Source organism: Chrysochloris asiatica, unplaced genomic scaffold (assembly GCF_000296735.1).
Source record: "Chrysochloris asiatica unplaced genomic scaffold, ChrAsi1.0 scaffold00415, whole genome shotgun sequence".
Classification (NCBI taxonomy): domain Eukaryota; kingdom Metazoa; phylum Chordata; class Mammalia; order Afrosoricida; family Chrysochloridae; genus Chrysochloris; species Chrysochloris asiatica.
In genome coordinates this window covers 1,163,491-1,178,004 of record NW_006408933.1, presented here as the reverse complement: position 1 = coordinate 1,178,004, position 14,514 = coordinate 1,163,491, and the positions used below count along the sequence as shown (strand labels likewise).

At 47.5% G+C, this 14,514-nt stretch overlaps 1 protein-coding gene across 1 annotated transcript; it reads right to left on the bottom strand.

Annotated features, from left to right (window-relative positions):
* Positions 1 to 1,961: 1,961 nt before the first annotated feature.
* On the bottom strand, positions 1,962 to 13,473 carry ICOSLG (inducible T-cell co-stimulator ligand). The gene is made up of 6 exons (XM_006876808.1): positions 13,469 to 13,473; positions 13,342 to 13,382; positions 11,020 to 11,370; positions 9,391 to 9,684; positions 4,222 to 4,257; positions 1,962 to 2,074 (listed from the first exon to the last, which is right to left on the bottom strand). Exons 1-6 carry the CDS (start codon positions 13,471 to 13,473, stop codon positions 1,962 to 1,964), a joined length of 840 nt encoding a protein of 279 aa, XP_006876870.1.
* Positions 13,474 to 14,514: the final 1,041 nt, after the last annotated feature.

Below are 14,514 nucleotides of genomic sequence, written 5' to 3'. Positions count from 1 at the left end.
CCAACTTCATCCTGGTTGCTACAGGGTGCTGGTAGTCTTCTCAATAGTCGCCCCAGCCTGGATGGCCATCCCAGTCATGTGTAGGTGACACAGCTAGCTCTTTCTCCTCACACCTAGTGATGAATCATCTCATCTGCTAGTTGGTGTGGATTAAATTGTCTCTCTCCCCACTCTTTCCCTGCAATGTGTGTCAAGGTCTCAGGCCTTATACCATGAATGGATCTTGTTTGGGAAAAGGATTTTTACACCAGAGTAAAGTGGGCCCTAAATCCAACCATTTCTAAGTTATAAAAAAGGCAGATTAGACACACGTACATACACACAAGGAAAGACGCTGTGTGGAGACAGATACGTGCGGCAGATGTATCTACAAGTGCAGAAAGGACTGCCCTTTCGAGTCTCACCTAATTTAGACTCCTGGCCTACTGAACTATAAGACAAAACATTTCTGTTCTTTAAAGCCACTCACTTGTAGAATTTGTTAGAGCAGTCCTACGAAATTAAGACACTAGCTTGATATGAACCTTATTTGATGCTGTTTTCTTACAAGATACATGAATAACCAGTGATGCACAAGGGCACAGGGGTGGGGTGGGGGTTTTGTCTCTGTGCCTAGGAATGCTTGCCCACTCAACCAGTTCTTAGCCCTCTGGGTCGGGGAGCCTCGGTGCCTGGCCCTTGGGGGCTGGGCTGGGCAGGAGAAATGCTGCCAATCTTGACCTAATACTGTACCTGGGTCTGGACCTGTTAGAATGAGTTACACTGGTTCTGGGCAGGATGCCCACGGGGAGCTCTGTCAGCCACTGAGTATAGCTTTCAGGACCGGCAGCATTCTTAAGCTTTAGTACAGCCCTGTTCTCAAATAGGAAGTAAGTGTGGGGGGCACAGTTCTTAGTCTGGGCACTGCTGACAGTTAGGCCCAGATCATTCTTTGTGGTGGTATGTCCTGTGCACTGTAGGATGTTAAACAATATCCCTGGCCTCTACCCATTAGATGCCAGTAGCTACCACCAAGTGTCACAGCCCAAAATGTCTCCAGACACTGCCTGATGTCCCCTGGGGGGTGGGGGTGGGGTGGAGGGAAGCAGACTCGCCCTGGGAGAGAACTGTGGTGTAGGGGCAGAGAACCAGGAGCAGCTGCAAGGATACTGCTGATATCTGTGGTTTCCTAGGATGGACACATCTGTTTTCTCTCAAATCTGGCTTTAGAACAGAGATGCTTATCAAAACATTGAATCTGGGCCTGTGTACACACCAGCATAGCGATCAAGCAGCAAATGTGACCTCACACAAGACCAACTGCACCAACAAAAGCTAGTTTTAGACCACATCAGCAAGGTCAACCCCAGAAAAGCTCCACCCCTTCTGGAACATTCTCCTGCTCTGTGGCCAGGTAGAGTGGTCAGGCCATGTATCCCAGGACCAGTCCAAGGGTGATAATTTGATTCTGAGCAGAGGGACCCATGAGATCCGATCCAGGCAGAACCCACCAATAACTGGGGTGACAGCCTAAGCTCTTTAAAAGAGGAGGCAGGCTGCAAGGAGGATTCCCCTGGTCCTCAGATTGGCAAAGGGCTATTCCAGGCCCAATGGTTGGAACCTGACTTGGTCTTCCCACCTGTCTGCTGCTGTCCAGTCTTTGTGAAAGCCCAGGAAAGCAGGATCTCAAGTCTGAAGGACAGTGCCGTGACCTTTGGTTCTGGGATGTGGGGGACTCTGGGCAGTCAGCTCTTCGACTGCTAGATGTTTGGCCTAGTAGTTCCTTCTGTCTCTTTGCTCAAAATGTTAATGAATGACCTTCCCATTGTTCTTTCTGCATCAACATGCAGCTTATGTTTTCCAATGCAAACTTCCCTGAAGACCCCTTGTGACAGGTGGCAGAAAAATTTAGTGGTTTAAAAACACACTAACAACGTCTGTTAATCAGTTTTGGAACTCTGCTTGATCACAGACCTCATTCCTCAGTTCTGGTCCATGCGTGGGTCTGAGGAGTACAGGCCTCCTATGACCATCAGCATTGACAGGCCATTGGTATAACACCACCCCTGAATAAGCTCTCGGTCCACCTGGGATTCTGAGCAGGAAGGCAATGGAGGGCATTTGCCCCCAGCATCCCAACAGTGAGGTTAGATTACCCAGGACTGTCTGCCTGGAAGGTGAACATACCTGGGTTATCTGGCTGGCCTCCTTTCTAGAACCTTTCCCTTAAGACACTTCAACAACATGGAAACTGCCCTGGGAGGGCTTCCAGCACCGATGGGGCTGCCAGTCTCTGAGGAACCTGGAGTTGGAGCTGGAGGTCTTCCTTGGAGGCCTGGATGGCAGGCAGGTTAGGGAAGCTGGGTGGGATGCTGCTGTGGCGTGCGGCCAAGGGTGATGAATGAAGAGGGAGGGCAGTGGGGTTAACTACCAACCCTGTCTGCCAGCTTCTGATGAGATGCCACGGTTGGCAGGAAGAGGCACCCCCATCATGATGGACACCGTGGAGCACTGCCAGGGTCTTGTGTCATCTCACATGGGCTAAGACCTGGGAAGCAGACCTTCCTCTCACAAAGCGCACATGTACCTTTCTAGGAGGGAAATGCTTTCTCCCCAGTATGTATCCCAGAAGCTAATCAAGTCCAGTGGAGACTCCAAAGGGTTCTTTGATTGAGATCATTTTACTGGTTCATTATGGGTATACATGTGTGCACAGCACATACAGATACGGACATGTGTACACACACGTACCTCCACATTCAGTTCAGACAAACAAGCACAAACACCCGGGTATGACAGACTAAAACAAGTCACATGCAGACACAGGCACACACACATGTATACACACATGCACATATATATACCCACATACAGACACCGGTCCTGTAGCTTCACTGTGTGGAGGACGTGGTGGGAGCTTGTACACAGAAGTGTGAGGACCTCCACGGCCTGAACTTCCCACAAACCTGAGGCATTCTGGAGCGAGTGGAGTGTCTGCTTCATTTTGCAAACTCGCTTCCCTTCTTCCTGCTGTGGAGCCTTGTCCCAACAGTGGTGGGAGTCCCTAACACAGGTCTCAGCATTACAAGGGCTCCACGGTGGAAAAGCAGCAGTCATGAGGTCCCCATCTCATTCCATGTCCTGGGAACACTCCTGATCTGTCCTGTTGAGCCTTCCGAAAGGCCTCACTCTGGATGTCTCCAGTACATTCTCTCATGCCTTGTCGTGGTCTAGCCAAGGACCCCATTCAGGCTGGAGAGGCTCCTTGTCCCTATATGTGGTGCAGATGGGGGCAAGCCTGCCCCAGTCACTGTCCCACGTTTCACAAAGGGACGCCGTCATCAGCTGTGAAGTCTGGCTTGAAGGCATCTCCTGGAAGGCCCAGCCATGGCTATCTGACAGGGACGTCTGTCAAACAGGGCCTGGGAAGAAAGAAAAGGAGGTGAGATGCGGGTGCCCTTTCCTGGTCTCCTGCTCAGGGCTCAGAACTGTGTAAACACTGCTGCCAACAGGTAAGGAGGGTCTCTGGACACAGCTGCCTGAGAACAGCTTGCCTCATTTTAGCCTAATTAAGAACAGGCGGCCTAATTTCTTGGCAAGTTATGTTCTGAAAGTTATCCGAACTTGGCTAGCCCAGGCCTTCGGCAAGCACCTCCCACAGAAAAACAGCAACATGAGCCACCCCAGTCTACACACCCCTTTCTTCAGAGAACAATGGGGTTGGGAGAAGTGCTACAGTTTGCCAAAGGCACCATGCCTGACTGGTAGTGAGGTCACTCTTGCAGCAAGAGGTCCTGCTAGGTGGGTGCTGGGACTCCAAGTGAATATTTCCCCAATGGATCAGGAATCCGTACCTCCCTTTACACCCATGGCCTGCACATCCCCAGCAGACACAAAGTCACACTGAGACTTAGAGACAACTGTCCTTTTACAGACCGAAATGATACAGTGTCTGAGACTTCGATTCTCCAGTGGGTGTTTGAGTGGGAAATGGGGGGGGGCAGAGGAGTGAGGAGGTGGGGAGTAGGGGAGAGTGGGAGGGTTACAGTGGGAGTGGAGTGGAGAGAGTGGAAAAGGACAAGGCTAGGCTTAGGTTGGTAGTGGCTAAACTGGGGGGAAGGGGAAGGAAAGGATACCTAGGGACTCAGCATAGAATCTTCTATTGGTAGCTGTTTGGACAATTCCATCATAATATGTCAGACAAGGTACAAAAGAATTGGAATTGCCCTCTCTGATACCTACCAGTAAGCTCAAGCTCCGGGCTGACACTCTGGGCACCTGTGGGAGGAAGTCACAGACATCAGCGAAGTGAAGGACAGGGAAGTCCTCAGGGACCCACAGTGCTCCAGGAGGCAGAAATGGACACCCCGATGAGAGACTCCCTGGGCCGACATCACCTTCCCATTTTCCATCCTCACCCACCCTGTTGCTTCCTGAACTCTGATGCTCTTGCTTGCCTCTTCCTTGCCTGGCACTGTGTATGTCTTCATGCACTGCCCCGAGTCCTTGGGAATGAAGCCGTGAGAAATAAGAAAGAGGAACCCACTTCAAAACAAACTTAGAAGTGTATATTCATTTCACTAAACGCTCAGTCATTTGAGAAACAAAGAAACCCAACACAACCCACTGCCATCAGTCGATTCTGACTCATAGTGACCCAACACAACAGAGTAGAACGGATCGTTAGGGTTCTTGAGACTGCAAATCTTTACAGAAGCAGACAGCCTATCTTTAGCCTGAGGGGTGGTTGGTAGGCTTGAACCGTTGACCTTGAGATTAATAGCTCAATACATAATCCAATGTCACCAAGGCTCCTTGACTTTAGAAAGGAGCATGTTCAAATTCATTCATTGCAAGGGCTGGATGTGGATGTCCCAATCTTCTGGACACTTCACCTGGCCATGACTTTCCAGAACTTTCCTTTTTGAGGAAGATGCCTTTTAAAGTGTACGTGCACAGTTCCTCTTGCTATTTTTAAAAGGTTCTGTGTGCTCTGGACTGAGGCTGTCCTTCCAGATCAGCAACACAGGTTGTGGGCAAAGAAAATTATTTCTGGGCTAACTGGAATTGGAAACTGCAGATCACTGCACAGGGGCTGAGGGAGGCTCCCGCTGCAAGCCAATTCTGTAATCAAGGCGTGACTAAGTTTCAGCTGAGCAATGTTCCCTTTGTCCCAGGAGTCCCTTGGTGCTGCAAACTCTCTGCCAACTGAAAGACTGGCAGTTCGAATCAACCTAACATTTATAACGAAAGGCTTGTGGTCTACTTGTGAAAAATCAGCCAACGAAACCCTGTGCAGGTCTGCTCAGACACATACAGGGTTGTCATGAGTGAGGGTTCCTTTGATGGCAATTGGGATTTTTTTTTTTTGGTTTATTTTATACATAAGGCTTAACAAGGGTGGCCTAAGCGATTTAGTAGTGAACTGAAAAAGTAGTGGTTCAAATCCACCCAGAGGTGCCTTGGGAGGGAAGTTTGGTGATCTACTTCCGAAAATCAGCCATTGAAAACTCTATGGAGCACAGATCTACTGTGATATTCACAAAATGCCTGTGGACCTAGGAGACTGCCCTATGGCTCTGAGGTGTGAGCAGGTTTCTCCAGGAAGGCCTGATGTTCCCACTGGCGGCATCACTGTGGTCTGTGCCCTGGGTTGCTTCTACCATACCTAACTGGATTTTCTGGGGTTAAAGCACATGCTTTCTATTCATAAAGAAAGTGGATAGTAAATCTGCTGCAAAAGCCCTCTTTGTAACGATGTCACTTTAAGAACTAATGCATATCTGACCCAAGTCAGAGTATTTTCAATAGCCCCATATGCGTGTGAAAGCTGGACAACGAATAAGGAAGAAGAGAGAAGAATCTAACTGAATTACAGTGTTGGTGAAGAATATTGAAAATACCATGGACTGTCAGAAGAACAAACAAATCTGCCTTGGAAGAAGTACAGCCAGAGTGCTCCTTCAAAGTGAGATGGCAAGACTTCATCTCATATACTTTGCACATGTTACCAAGAGGGACTCATTTCTAGGGAAGGATATCCTATCATGCTCCAAGAAATGGGCTACCACAAGGGCACAAGCACAGCACTGATTGTGAGCATGGCACAGGACTGGGAGGGGTTTTATTCTTTTGCACAGAAGGTTGCTGAGTCAGAACCCACTCAATGGCACCTAATAACAGTAACAAAGCCCATCCTTTATAGATCTATCCTGGAGATTGCCTGGAATTACAGGGTCGCTAATGAGTGGGAACTGATTCAATGACACTTAACAACAACAACCAGGCCACTGATGGAAGGCAAAGTTTAGTCAGTTTCTTTAGAAGCAAACTGCCTGACCTGGAAATGTGGAATCCATCACTCCCACCCAGAACCCAGAAGACTGGACTTATCACAGTTGCCTTTGGGCGTGAGTGCACCAGAAATGCAGGACCTCAGACTTCTGGGCTTTAAATTCACTTCTTTGGAGTCCGAAGGTGCTAACCATAGTGAATGTGAATGCAAATTTTGAGTGAAAGCAACATCTTGCAGAGTTAGGAAAGCTTAAAAAGGTAAAACACCCACACCAACAAAATAAATGCAGACCATTGACACCGCAAGTCTTGTATGATACCTGTGTAGCTTCCACGAAAACATCTGTTCCTACAAAACCAGCCGATAGTCATAGTCGTAATCACTGCCAGGATTCCAAAAATGATAAAAAGGGTCTTATCTTTCCCCTTCTCGGTAATGGTTGGATCTGTGATTTTGTCATGGATTCGAGAGGAAGTTTCTACAAGAAAGAGGAAAATAACCCAAGACTTAGAGGGCAAGGAAGAAGACAGTCATTTGCCATCCTTAAGAAGAGAATACCATTGGGAAGAATTTGCTTCAGAGAACGTGGCTGACATGAGTTTCCGATTTGTACAATGCGAGCTGCTCCAGAGAAGGGCTGTCGGTGAAAGCAGAGTATTGTCCTCCCTCCCCTTCCCACATTTGTCACTTATAATTCCTGGGACTGGTTTTATCGGCCCTTTCTGCAGATCTACACCTCCTGGTGTGGCACTGTATGATAAGCACTGGACTGCTAACTGCAAGGTTGGTGGTTCAAACCCACCAGCTACTCCATGGAAAACCTATACAGGGTTGTTATAAGTCGGAAGCAACTTGATGGCACTTTAACACCACCCCCTGGGGAGGGGTTTGGCCTGAGACACAGTTTCTTCCTGTCTTTTGTTTCTAACTGAGGTGAAATTCACAGAACAGAGAATGAACCATTCTAAAGTGTACACTTCAGTGGCATTTGGTACATTCAGTGTTGTGCAACCATTACCCCACTACCATCATGTTGTTGTTGTTGTTAAGTGCTGTCCAGTCAGTTCTGAACCATAGTGATCCTGTATAGGGTTTCCAAGGAGCAGCTGGTGAGCTTGAACCGCCGACCTTGCAGTTCAAACGGCTTTGCAGTCTGGCACATTAACCTACAGCGCCACACCAGGACTCCACTACCATCATATAGACCCTATAAAGGGTTTCAGAGACTGTAAATCTTTATGGGAACAGAATTCCAGGGCACCTCATCTTTCTACCTTGGAGCAGCTAATGGGCTTGAACCATCAATCTTGTGGTTAGTAAAATCAATGCCTAACCCACAGTGCCACCAGTACAATCATTACTTTGATCTAACTCCAAAACATTTTCGTCATTTCCCAAAGGAAGGCCCACACCCATGAGTAGTCACTGTTCATTCCCCTGCCTTTGCCCAGGGGAACCATTAATCTACTTTCTGTCTCTATGGATCATTTCATGGACTATGGGGCCTTTTCTTTCACTCAGCATCAAGTTTTCAAAGTTCATCTATGTTGCAGTATGTATTAGAACTTCACTCCTTTTTATAGCTGAATAATACTCCATGTTATACATACATCACATTTTGTTTATTTCATTTATCTGTTGATGGGCACTTGGCTTGTTTCCACCTTTTGCCTGCTGTAAATAGTGCTGCAGTGAACACTGGTGCACACTGTATAAGTTTGACTCCCTGCTTTCAGTTCTCTTGGGTATATACTGAAGAGTGGAACTGCTGGGTCTTAGGGTAATACTACTATGTTTGACTTTTTGAACAACTGCCACACTGTTTTTCCATGGACTAATCCACTTTACAATTGTACCAGCAATGGATGAGAGTTCCAATTTCTCCTGTCTTAATAATAAGCTCCCAGAGAGCCGTTCTCACAACCAAATGAGCAACAGCACCCCTGAAGAGTTCATTAGGAATACCCAGCATTTCTCTAAGCACACCTGGAGAAGCAGTGGCTTGGACAGTGGTTCGACTTTAGGTGCCCTACAGAACCATCTAGAAGCTCTTAAAACTGTTCTGTTGCCAGGGGCCAGACCAGAGATCCTGAATGGATGGGTGTGGGGCAGGGCCTGGGCATGGGGGCTTTTCCAGGCTGCCCAGGCGATTCTACTGTGCAGCTAGGGCCACTGCCCTGGAAGAGCCTCTCGGGTCTCATCTTCCAACGCTGGCTTGAAAAAGCAGTGTTTAACAGCTTCTTGGGGCAATGCTTTCCTAGTTATTTAGGTGGGCTCTGAGACTGTGAGCTTTGAGTTGCAGACATTCAGGATTCCTGATTTCATGAAGGAGGGTATCCTGGTCCTGTAGGAGCTCTTGGTGGTCAGAGACACCTTCACACAGGACCCTTAGCTTGGTTTAATGCGTTACTGTTGCATTCTAGAAATTAACAACTGGCAAACACAGAGTCCTGCATTTTAGTCCTGCACATAGCTGGCAGCACATAGACCCTTTATTCTTTGGCTTCCACCTTTCACCTCTCCATGTGTGATGGGGACAAACAGAATGGGAGGAGCTGTGACCTTATGAAAAAGTAGTCACCTGCCTATGACCTTGCATGAGGAGGACATGGGCCAGCAATTTGGGGACTCTGGTCTTCTCAGACACTCATGTCCAATGGCAAAGAACTTGAGTGAGGCTTCAAAAGGGTTATTCAACCTTTCAGTTTCTCAGTTCCTCATCTGTCAAATGGATTTAACAAAACCGACCCCATGAGGTTGTAGCAGAGATTAAGTGTACTGAGTATCTAGGAGTTCCTGGATAATGCAAACAGTGACTATATGCAGCTGCTGACTGTAAGGTTGGAGGATTGAGGCACCTTGGAAGAAAGGCCTGCTGAGTTAATGCTCTGGATTACTGTATTACTCTGATCTATACACGAAGCACCATGAGTCAGAGCGGACTCTGCCTTCAGAAACAGTATTGCTTTTTATATCGGGGCTAACCCGGCCCTCTCCTTCTCTGCTTAATGCCGTGCCAGTTCACCTCGCAGGGACTGTATCTGCCTGAGAGCCCACCCAAGCCCCCACCAGCCTACCACCTTAGGTTGGTGTTGTGTGCGGACCTGGGGTCTCACCGATCTGACTGCTGACAGTCAGGTTTTGGTGCAGCAGCACATTCTCGATGCAGCACTGGACATTCATGTTGGGGGTCCATGGGACCCTCAGGGTGCTGACCACGTCGTACAAACCACGCTCATTCAAGACCACTGTGCTGTTCTGCAATGCTGTGTCTAGCAGGCTGTTGTCCGTCTGGTTGATCCAGTACACTCTGGGACTCGGATAGCCATTTGTGGATGTGCACTTGAAGGTGACCAGTTGGTTCAGATTGGGATGAGTGGGGGTGCTGACCACAGGCATGCTATAGTTGGCTGCAAGAGAAGGAAAGAGGGGTGAGAAGAGGCAGCAAGTGAGGGTCACAATACAGGGGGCAACATCATGCCAGGAGCAGGACAGAGAGCGGTGGTCTAAATCTGTTAGAGACAGTGTCTGAGAAGTGGGTGCAGGCCCTGTCACTCTCCTTACCCTCTAATAGGAGGAGCTAATGAGCCCAGATGGGTCTGGAATACTATCCACAGTCTGGGCTCCAAGGAGGTCCCTGCTCCATGCCTCACCGGTGTTATGGAGAGCTTGCAGGTCAAGTGAAATACACATGGCCTGTCTTCCCACTGAACTGTGCCCTTAACTCCTTGGTGATGGTGTGCCACTGAGTCAGTTCCGACTCACAGTGACCCTGTATAGGATTTCTGAGGCTGTAAATCTTTATGGGAGCAGAAAGCCTCATCTTTTTTTTCACATGGAGAAGCTGGTAGATTTGAACTGCTGCTCTTGTTAGCAGACCAGTTCGTAATCCACTATGATACCAGTGCTCCTTCCCTAGCTCCTTGTTGTTGTTAAGTGCCATCAAAGTGGGTTCTGACTCAGAGACCTGGTAAAGGGTTTCCAAGGAACTGCTGGTGGATTTGAACTGCCGATCTTGTGGTTCAAAGATCACACTTATCCTATAGAGCCACATCTTAGCTCCTTAGTGGACTTCCATTTTTTCTAAAAATTCTGGTCTCATTCGGTATTTCATAGCACCCCCTTTTAATTTCATAAAACAACATAGCTTGAGTTTTTTTGAAGTTTAAGGAAAAGACGGCAAGATTAGAAGTTCTTTAGTAAAACCAGGTAGCCTCAGCTTATGGGAAAGTTTCTTACATGTTGAATGATTCTTTCAACCAACTTCGGCTTCACATGTGGTAAGTAGAAGCCCATTAATAGAGATTAGGATTCTCTTTACAGGAAATAAACAGTTGAACAAGCCAGGAAGATTCATGAAATTATGAATTGGTTATTATTATAAGAGTTTTTGGAGTTCTGGTGTGACACTGTAGCATAAGCACTGGACTGCTAGTAGTCCAAACCCAACCAACTGTCCCTTGGAAATCCTACACAGGGTCGCTATGAGTTGGAACAGTTGCTATTGAACCAACTTTGATTCATGGTGAGCCCACGTGTGTCAGAGTAGTACTGTGTTCCTGGGGATTTTCAATGGTGAATTTTTGTAAGTAGATGATCAGGTCTTTCTTCCAAGGTACTTCTGGGTGAACTCGAACCACCAACTTCCCAGGTAGCAGTTGAGTGTGTTCGTCATTTACACCCTCCAGGGGTTCCCCAGGAAGTAAGGCTGGGATGAAATCAGGTCTCTGCTTCAATGGTCTTACCTGCCACGTGTAGTGTGACCACAACTTGCAAAACTTCTTTTAAGGATAAGGACTTCCTTAACACAAGACAGTGAAACGTCTGCTCATCTTTGGGGGTGATGTTGTGCAAATGCAGAGAGAAGTCGCCCTGCTTCATGCTGTCCAGTGACAGCTGGGCCCGGTGCTGGTAGTGGCTATCTTGGTAGTCCTGGGATGTATTCCCAGGAAGATAGTAGGTCACCACAGTCTTGGGCATACTCGTTTGCCAATACACATAAAAGTCATTTAAATCAAAATTACTTCCTTCAGGGTAAATGCAGCTGAGTTCAACACTACCACCCACAACTCCTTGCACTTTTCTCTCTTGAATATCTGCAATGATTAAAAATGGACAAAGTTAGGTTTCTGGGTTGGGGCTCTGAGCCTGTGAAGTTACTTAAACATCAAGTCTGACTCAAGTAAGCAGAAAAGGAATTGATCGATAAGACCATCAATCACTGTCAAGTCAACTCTGATTCATGACAACCCCATAGGCATCAAAGGAGAACCGGACTTCTAGGGTTTTCAGTGACTGAGTTTTTCAGAAGTATCTATCCAGATCTTTCTTCCAAGGTAGACTTGAACCTGGTTAGCAGCCAAGTACTTAACCATTTGCTTCACACAGGGACTCCAAGACATACTTAACCCAAATCAAAATCAAACCCACTGCCCTCAAGTCCATTCTGACTCCTAGCAGCCTTGTATAAGGTTTCCGAGACTGTAAATCTTTATAGGAGCAGACAGTCTCCTCTTTCTCCCTCAGAGCAGCTGGTGGGTTTGAACTGCTGACTTTGCAGTTAGCAGCCCAGTGCTTACCTTACAGTGCCACCAGGGCTCCTTTACAGCACCAAGATGCACTTACTGTTGTTCAGTGCTGTTGAGTTGGTTCTGACTCACAGCGACTCTCTATAGGGTTTCCTAGGAGCCGCTGGTAGGTTTGAACTGTCTGTCCAGTGCTTATTCTACAGCACCACATTTACTGCAAATAAGTTCATTGTAAAAGATGTCACTATACTGTCCAATATCAATTTTCTGGGTTTGATACTACATTATATAGTACCATTGGGCCAAGCCGGGTAAGGAGTGCATGGGGCTTCTCTGTACAATTTTTGTAATGTCTTGGGATCTATTATTAATCTGGTGTGGTGCCATAGGATAAGCACTCAACATCAGGGTTGATTTGTATCACAAGGTGGACTGTTCAAATCCACCAGCCCTCCTTAGAAACCCTATACAGAATCACTATGAGTTGGAATTTACTTGATAGCACTTAACAACAACTTTCTCAATAACAACAAAAAATAAATTACTTTTAAAATTCAGACATTTAAAGGGAAACATCAATTTCTCAACAACATATTTGCTAGTCATGCTACATCATAAAAGGTCCCTGTAACATACAAGGGTGGTTCAAAAAAGTTCATGGAAAAATGGTAAATGGAATTTTTCCATGAACTTTCTGAAGTTTCCTTGTTGAAATTGGTTTCACTGTGACACCTGCTTAAATGACTTGTGGAAAATCCTTGTGTCGCCGACCCACCCTGGAAAAGTGGTGCGGGGGTGGCTCTGTTGTGGTGGTATATCCTTTTCCTGGCGATTAGGGAAGCTGGTGGCCTTCAGGGCTGCACAGGGTTGATGGGGGTGAAGACAGTGAAGAGATAGGAGTCCTGGAGGACCGAAACCCCTAGCCCATCTGGTAAAGCGAGGAACTGAAACCCATAGGAGGAACTACATCCCAGTTCTACCAAATACAAAATGAAACAACTTGGGGGTTTAAAAAGGTGCTCCCTTGTGGCTTTCAATTTTGTGTGGCTCTGTAGGAGGGACACTGAACTGCTAACCACAAGGTTGGTGGTTCAAACTCACCAGTTGCTCCTCGGAAACCTTATACAGGGTTGCTACGAGTAGGAACCGACTCGACAGCATTTAACAACACTATAATCCAAAGGTTGGCGGCGCCATGACAGAAAGGCTTGCCAATCTGCCTCCATGTACATTGTGGTTGTTGTTAAGAGCTATTGAGTAGGAGCAGTTGGTAAGTTTGAACTGCTGACCTTGCAGTTCAACCGACCTCTGGGTCCAGTACTTATCTTCCAGCGCCTGATGGAGCAGTTCTACCCTCTAACACATCAGGTTACGATGAGCTGGAATGGACTCAATGACAATGGTTTTGGGAGGTCAAGCAGGCACGGCTCTTCGGAGGAAACTCTCACATCTGCAAGGTTCCATCCACCCTACTAGTCAGCAGCTGAACATTTAAATACTCATCTTCCCCAAGGGATTTAGCCCTAGAGTTACACTTACCGGCGCACAAGCTTCGGAACAGCACCAAGACCAGTCCAAGACTGGAAAGAAAAACAAAACCAGAAAGAGGTGAGACATGGTGCCAATAAGTGAGTTACCTTCTTCCCATGAGCGGGAGGAGAGTTACGCCATCAGTGTGAACACATCTATTGTGACCCACGTCCAGGTTTGCCAGGTTTGGAATTCAGGGAGAGGAGCCAGGATCACCCACCTTCCTCCCAGAACAGCAAACCCCCAAGGGGCTGGATGCTTTGACAATGAGGCCACTCCTTTATTAAGAAAATCACCTGCAAATTTTGGATTTGTCCACCCAGAAAGAATTGCCCAAGACAATGTCGGAAGTGTGAGAAACACCACCAAGGCCCAGGTCTGAAACCTCTGGAAGCCTGTCCCAAGGAAATGGTTGAAATTGGGGGGAAAAGCTTTCAGGACATTTCTAGCAGCTGCTACATTTAAAATTCTGGGACAGAGAATGTAGCTAAAATATCCAACAGCATGGCTGGGTAAATTATAGGACAAGGTTGTGAGGGAGCATGGTTATTCTGACATTGAATCTGGTGGTTCCTCAGTTTCAGGTTCTCCCAGCATCTTGCCCCCACAGCCTGGGTCAGCAAATGACTGGTGAGGCTTTGAGAACTTTGTATGGGACTTCGTATCCTCCCCACATGCCTCATCTCAGCCCCCACCCCTGTGGGCCTCCCAGGGGACTCCAGTGAGTCAGGATCACTTAGTCCCAGTGCGGATCCCAGCCACTCATGAGAACAGGGTCCAAGGTGCCAGCTCTGATTTCCCTAAGTCTTTAACATAGGGTCTCCCAGAAGTCTGTCTTGGGAGACCCTTATCCTCCTCTCTTCAACTGTTTCCTAGGAAACATTCCAGGCTTCCTAGGGCTAAGGGCCACCATGTCTCCTAAGACTCCTGCCTTACCCCTGACATCTGTCATGGGACCTCCAGCTCAGCATGTCTCACACATAGTACCTGTGTGACCAGGGATGCCCCCCACTCACATAGGCTGTAGCCTAAGGAGGATCTCATCCTCTCTTCCCCACTGCATACTTCTGTTGAGGCTGCCATACTGCTGGGATGACCTCCGTCCCAACCTTCCAGTCTGCAGCCATGGCTCTTCTAGGGCACGTAGATCGGCCTCTACAGTGCAAAGCTGTGAGTGCCCTT

Excerpts from the sequence above, each read along its gene's own strand:
- ICOSLG (XM_006876808.1), bottom strand. Across the intron at positions 4,258-9,390 it reads GACTGTCAGCAGTCAGATCG|GTGCCCAGAGTGTCAGCCCG; the intron begins GTGAGACCCCAG and ends TTCCTCCCACAG. Across the intron at positions 2,075-4,221 it reads CCCGGAGCTTGAGCTTACTG|AATCCCAGGTGGACCGAGAG; the intron begins GTAGGTATCAGA and ends CTTCCTGCTCAG.